The following is a 6,551-nucleotide window of genomic DNA, read 5'->3' on the forward strand; positions in this document are numbered from 1 at the left end:
TACAATGGAATGAGATAGCAGGCACAATTAAGGAAACTTTTATTTGACCACTTTTTAGTACACTTTATAGCTATAAAATGCTATAAAGTTAAACTTCTGTGTATCTCTATCAAAATATGGCTCTTGTGCAGCAGTCCAAAGTTGAGCTACCCTTTGTATTTATACTAGTGAGGTCTTACAGATATCCCAAAGGTAGCAGACTTAGGTGGTGTTTGTTTTTTTGGCTTTTTACTGAAAGTAATTTGTTTTTAAAATTTAGATTGTTTGTTTTTCTACTTTTTCATGACTTATTATAAACTTTTTACTAAATATAAAAAGCCAAAATATGTAACTTTTTTTAAATAGAAAAAATAACATATTAGTTTTTCTTTACTTTTTAATACTTAATAGAAATAAAATACTACAAAAACAAACAACCTAATATTTAACACTATTAAGCATTAAAGTTTTATTTAGAATTAAGTAAAAAAACAAATATCACCTTAGTTTCGTATCTTACAGGTCCCCCTATTTTGATTTGCATCAAAAGTCGAACTGTTTACCATACATGTTTTCTCCATTACTGTGTTAACTAACATTTGATGGCCCAATTTCTTAAATATATCACCAATTCTTATTGGATGATTGAACCACTTAAAATGTCTGATTCTTTATATATTTGTTGCACCATATATCACAATCAAATAGTATTACTATGATATTTTCCTTCCTTTCAAGAAAAACAAGACAGTAGACGCCTGTGAAGAATGAGAAGTCCACCCTTTTCAATGTGAAAAAGAGAAGATGGAATCACAAAGTTAAACAAAGTGAATCAATAATTGAGCAGGTGGGCCAGCTCCAATATTTTTAATCTCATGATAGAGCAAGAGTTTGCTTTACCAAAAGTCCAGTCTTCCACCAGCGAGTGAGAACGAGGCATGCTTGGGTCGCAAAGCAGGCACGAGCCTCGAGCTTTAGACTCAAATCATTTGCTTTCTTTTAATATATCATCTACGCGCTGCTACCCTGTCTATCTCCTCCAATATTTGCTTCCTTCCACCATAACTACTCTATTATTTGCCAGAGGATGTTGCAGAAATCGGATTTTTAATACCTTCCAACTGTTATAGTCAGTCTCTTGCATGGTCAGATGAACCCGAAACAAAGACACCTCTTTCGCCTCTCAATTCTCACCATTTACTGCTCCTTCTTCTTTCATCATTGGACACTTGTCTCTGCCAGTAACGCCTCCGCCCCTTATACTCCCACGGATGTTATACTTCTTAGTACTGGCTCATCCGGCAACTCCACTGCCGACGATGGGCGGGCGTGGACTGGGGATAATGGCTCGAAATTTGCTCCGTTCCCACAATCTAAAGAAGCTACGTTGGCCGACCAGCGTTCCGCAATTGGAGTCCCCTACTCCACAGCTAGATTCTCTCGTTCCCGTTTCACCTACACTTTCCCTGTCACAGATGGCCCCAAATTCGTAAGACTCTACTTCTACCCAATTTCATATTCAGAGTTAGAAGAGTCAAAGGCCTTGTTTTCTGTCGGCTCAGGCCCATACACCCTCCTTGCCAACTTCAGCGGTTATCTTACAGCAGAGGGGCCAAATGCCAGCAGAGAATTCTGCATAAACGTTGAAAAGGAGGATCAAGTATTGCATGTAACCTTCACTCCAAGTTCTTCAAATGACTCCTATGCTTTTGTGAATGGAATTGAAATCTTCTCAATGCCCCTAAACCTCTATGATGCGGCAGAAGATAGGGAAGTCCCATATGTAGGCCAAATAACAAATTATCAGATTGAGAGCAGCACTGCACTTGAGACCGTGTATCGTTTAAACGTTGGGGGTCCCTCCATCAAAGCAACAGATGACTCCGGTTTGTTTAGGGTCTGGTCTTTTGATGATCCCTATGTGAAGGGTGAGAGTGCTACCGATTCGTCCCCCCCAGGTGTTAGAATCAAATACACAGAAGATACACCTGCCTATGTTGCACCTCAAGAAGTCTACCTAACGTCCCGGTCACTGGGTCGTAACCGAGTGAGGAATAGGCAGAACAATCTCACATGGATATTACCTGTTGATTTGGGATTCATGTATCTGGTCAGGCTCCATTTCTGCGAAACCCTTCCGGAAATCGTCGATGTGAGTGATAGGCAATTCACTATTTATATTGATAGTCAGATGGTCGTAGAGGCTTTTGATGTGATTGCCTGGAGCAAAGGTAACGGCATTCCAGTGTTCAAAGACTATGCTGTGAGGATTGAATCTAATGGAAGCAAAGGTAAGTACGATCTCCCCATAGATCTGGGCACTAGGCCTGGGTACAGTAAGTATGTTGATGCGGTCTTAAATGGGATTGAAATATTTAAATTGAACAAGACTGATGGCACTCTGGCTGGACAGAACCCTGAACCTCCAAATACTCAACCTTCCCTGCCAGCCACCAAGAAGTCTACAAATAAGAAAACAATGATTATTGCCATTGGTGCTGCTGTCATGGTGGGTTTAGTATTGCTTTCACTACTACTTTACATCATTTTCCGGCCACGAAGGAAGACCAGGTACTATAATTCTTATAGTAGAAAATCTTGGTGGTTGTGGTATTGGTGTTGGGGCCAAGGCAAATCAAAGTCTTCCCGAACCAAAGCCTCGTCACTGCCAGAGGAACTTTGCCTTCAGTTTCCACTGGCCGAGATCAAAGAAGCCACCAATAACTTCCATGAAAGTTGCATCATCGGCAAGGGAGGATTTGGCAATGTCTACAAAGGTAATATCAGTGATCTGGACAATGCCGTAGCAATCAAACGCTTAAATCCCATGTCAAGGCAGGGAGCCCATGAGTTCAAAACGGAGATAGAGATGCTTTCTAGTCTCCGCCACGGCCACCTCGTCTCCCTGATCGGCTACTGCAATGAAGGACGTGAAATGATCCTCGTGTATGAATTCATGAACAAGGGGACCCTCGGTGACCATCTCTATGAAACTAACAACGACCCTCTACGTTGGAGGCAAAGGCTCAAAATCTGCATTGATGCAGCCCGTGGACTGGACTATCTTCACACAGGCGCACCACAGAAGGTGATTCACCGCGACGTGAAGACCACCAACATTCTCTTGGATGACAAATGGATAGCTAAGGTTTCGGACTTCGGATTGTCCAAAATTGGACCAACTAGCATGCCCGTGGAAACGATGGTTAAGGGCACAAGGGGTTACTTGGATCCGGAATACTACAGGCGTGGACAACTAACAGAGAAATGTGATGTCTACTCATTTGGTGTGGTTTTGCTAGAAGTACTGTGTGCCCGGAAACCACTGAATCCGAGACTTGGCACGGATGAAGCCAATCTAGCTCACTGGGCCAAATTCTGCATCCAGAAGGGGACATTTGATCAGATAATTGATCCCTATCTTATAGGCAAGATATCACCCGCGTGCCTGAAGAAATTCGTGGAGATTGCTATGAGCTGCGTGCAAGATCAGGGAACCGATAGGCCAATGATGGCCGATGTGGTTGACAATCTTGAGTTCGCATTGAGGCTTCAGGAGAGTGCAGAAAAAGCGGAGGGTACTATTGTTGATCCTGTCGTCCTCTACAGGGACGTATCCTTCAGTTCAGCAATCACAGGCACTTCCAACGACCTTGAAAGTGGAGTTGCGGCAGATTCAAGCGCCAGTGGCTGTACCGGAACCGGAACTACAACGTCTGACTGCACGACATCTAAGGCCACCAATTCCTCTGGCGTATGATTTCTTTCCACTCAAATGGTTTGTAATTTTAAATCTACGCTCCCGTGATTAGTCTAAAATATGTATAATATTATAAAATGCCCCAATAACTGGGAGATAGTGTGCAAAATAAGGAGTTTGCAAGACATATGTAGGATTTTTATCATCAAATAGCCAACTTAGATGTACGTGGCATAAAAAAACAAGCATTAGTTTTGGTTCAGTTGATAATTCAGCTGTCCCTTTGGTCTATTTTAATTTGTTTCCTGTTGTATGTTTTATAAGATTAAAAGTTTCTATTATTATTTTGAGAACTTTTTCGCGTTGGATGTTGCTTTGATATTATACTTGAAGGCATACTTTTAATTAGGATTTTCTTTGAAATACATGTTAAGGAAAGTCATTCCCCTTCCTTTAGATTCCTTGCTTACTATTCTTTTCTTCTTGGAAATCAAGAGGTGTAAAATAAAAAATGAGTTTTCTTAATGTTACATAAGGAAATTTCTTTTCCTCCATGAATCAAATTCTGGACCAAAATGTCCTTACATAACAATATATTACTTATGTAAATTTTGGACATTAATTAAAATCAAATTAGTGCAAATCTAGAACATCAAAGGCAACTTAATAAGCAACATTTTTATATTAATTTTTATTTATATAAATATTAATAATCACTTATTAAGTTTAGATCTTGTGAAAAATATAAAAAATATCATCTTCATAATAATTATTTTTAATCAATAAAAACTACTTTTAATACAAATTTCATGTTAATAATCACTAATTTTGACTTCTTCTATTCCTTCTTTCATTCATAGTCTTCTACCAACCTCAATATGTATTCATAAAGAAATACTTGGGACTAAAGAAGTCAAAATAATCTTGATTTTATAAAAGTATCCCATTTGTAAACCTATTTCATTGCGGTTTTAGCCGAAGTGTGAAAATAGTATCCTAGTATGAAGAGTGGAATAAGGCAGCCCCATCACTGAGTGAGAGAAAAGCCATAATCACCAGAGGGCCAAACCCACAAAAAGTTGTTCTTTCGCTACACCCTTCCCCGTGCATTAGCTTTTAATGCCCCTCCTTTTCTTTTTCATTTATCCCTTTCTCTTCTACTTTATTATTGCTAATTGCAGGCCCTTCTTCACCACAAGGAAGCACATCGAACTCTAATATACCAGTAACAGGGCACTAAAATGATGTGGTTGCTGAGGGGCAAGGAGAGTCTTGTAACTCTATTTAGGGATGATGCAGCCATGGATAAAGCCTAAGTCACAATAGGATAAAGAATTTAAGAATGTCTATAATCAGATTCAATTTATATAGTCCAGTTAGGCATGATACAATAATATTATCTGGACGATCTTGTCATGAAGACATATATAATCAAGCATAAATAGCCTATGATGGGGCTATTAACGTCAGCTGGCCTTTATGCGAGTGTCATTCCATTATGTCACCACTGCTTTTTAATAAAGATTAAAGTAATTGGACCCACTCATAAAGTTAGAAGGATGATTTTTTTGCTTTGTCGGGTATGAGTATCGTAAGACTTGAATGGACAAAAGAGGGCTTCACTCTACCTATATATACCTCCCCATCTTGTATGAAGATTCGAATTTCCAGTAGTTTTTCTGGTAAGGGTATGGCTCCCATTTGGGGGCTAGCTGTGAGCAATTATTGACCTGTGCCTCTGCATAGCATTTATGTAAATGCTAAAAAAATTTATCTTAGGTTATATTATCTTTATATAAACGTTGAACAAGTAATAGGAGTTTGAAGTAAGATAAAAATATAATTTATTAATTTAATTTATATTTTTATTTTCTTTTTCTTTATTACATTTTTTCTCAATCTTTCAGGACAAAAAAATAACCTTAAACATGCATCTTCAGAAGTTCTAATTAAATTATCCAAATGACTTAAAATCAGTTTGATTTTTGTTATTGGAATAATTAGTTTACCTATCAAATGGTTGAATAAAATAGTAAATCCCGATTATGTTTTATATTGATACGTCTCTCGCCAAATTTAGAACTTTAAATGATGATTGGTATACCTTTATTAATTCACTATTGTCCTAGTAGGAGATTTAGCAATATATTAATAAGTGGTTATTAAATTGCCCAATATTATTACAAGAAGAAAGAATCCTCTTTTTGGTACAAGAAAATTGACAGACTTAAGAGTATGTTTGACAATGATTCTAAAAAACGTTTTTAATATTTCTAATATTTGAATAATAAAATTTTGTAAGTGTTAAAAATGGTATAAACCTTCCTAAAATTGCTTTGAGTATGTTTAGAATGTTAGAATATTAAATATAAATCAATTTCATTCCAATTTATTTACATTATAAATAAAAAATCATTATAATAAAATTGAATTTTATTTTTATTAAACTTTTAATTTATCTCCGTCAGGTTGATTCTCAACCATATATGTAAATACCAAACAAATCCAGAATATAGTTAAGAAGACGAGAAAAGTAAAATAGAAAAGAAAAAAATGTCTTGGATTTAGTTTATAGATTACAAGCTTGAGCAGTTTTCCTTTCAACCACACAGCTGGTTTCATGGATATTCACGTCTTGTATTCAGAAATCATGCCTCGTCTTTCACTTTGTTCTCTCAGATTTTGTTTAGTTGGTAAATGGTTTCCTTGGTCATATCACTTACCAGGGTCAATTTTCCACCACTCTGATGGATATGGCTTATCAGTTGTTGCACCACTACAAGAAAAAAGATATATGGTGACATTTATAATAAGTCACTATAAACATAGGGTGTCACTACAATATAGCGTCACCTTATCCACTGACACCATA

At 37.2% G+C, this 6,551-nt stretch overlaps 1 protein-coding gene across 1 annotated transcript; it reads left to right on the top strand.

Moving 5' to 3' along the window:
* Window positions 1-931: 931 nt before the first annotated feature.
* LOC117930851 (receptor-like protein kinase FERONIA) lies at window positions 932-4,033 on the top strand. Its single transcript, XM_034851607.1, has one exon. The coding sequence runs from the start codon at window positions 1,130-1,132 to the stop codon at window positions 3,737-3,739; it is 2,610 nt and encodes an 869-aa protein (XP_034707498.1). The 5' UTR covers window positions 932-1,129; the 3' UTR covers window positions 3,740-4,033.
* The last annotated feature ends 2,518 nt before the right edge of the window (window positions 4,034-6,551 follow it).

The sequence above is a fragment of the Vitis riparia genome, chromosome 14 (assembly GCF_004353265.1).
Source record: "Vitis riparia cultivar Riparia Gloire de Montpellier isolate 1030 chromosome 14, EGFV_Vit.rip_1.0, whole genome shotgun sequence".
In the NCBI taxonomy this organism is placed as follows: Eukaryota; Viridiplantae; Streptophyta; class Magnoliopsida; order Vitales; family Vitaceae; genus Vitis; species Vitis riparia.

Bases quoted from the DNA above. Each gene is read 5' to 3' on its own strand.
- LOC117930851 (XM_034851607.1), top strand. From the start codon at position 1,130: ATGAACCCGAAACAAAGACACCTCTTTCGCCTCTCAATTCTCACCATT.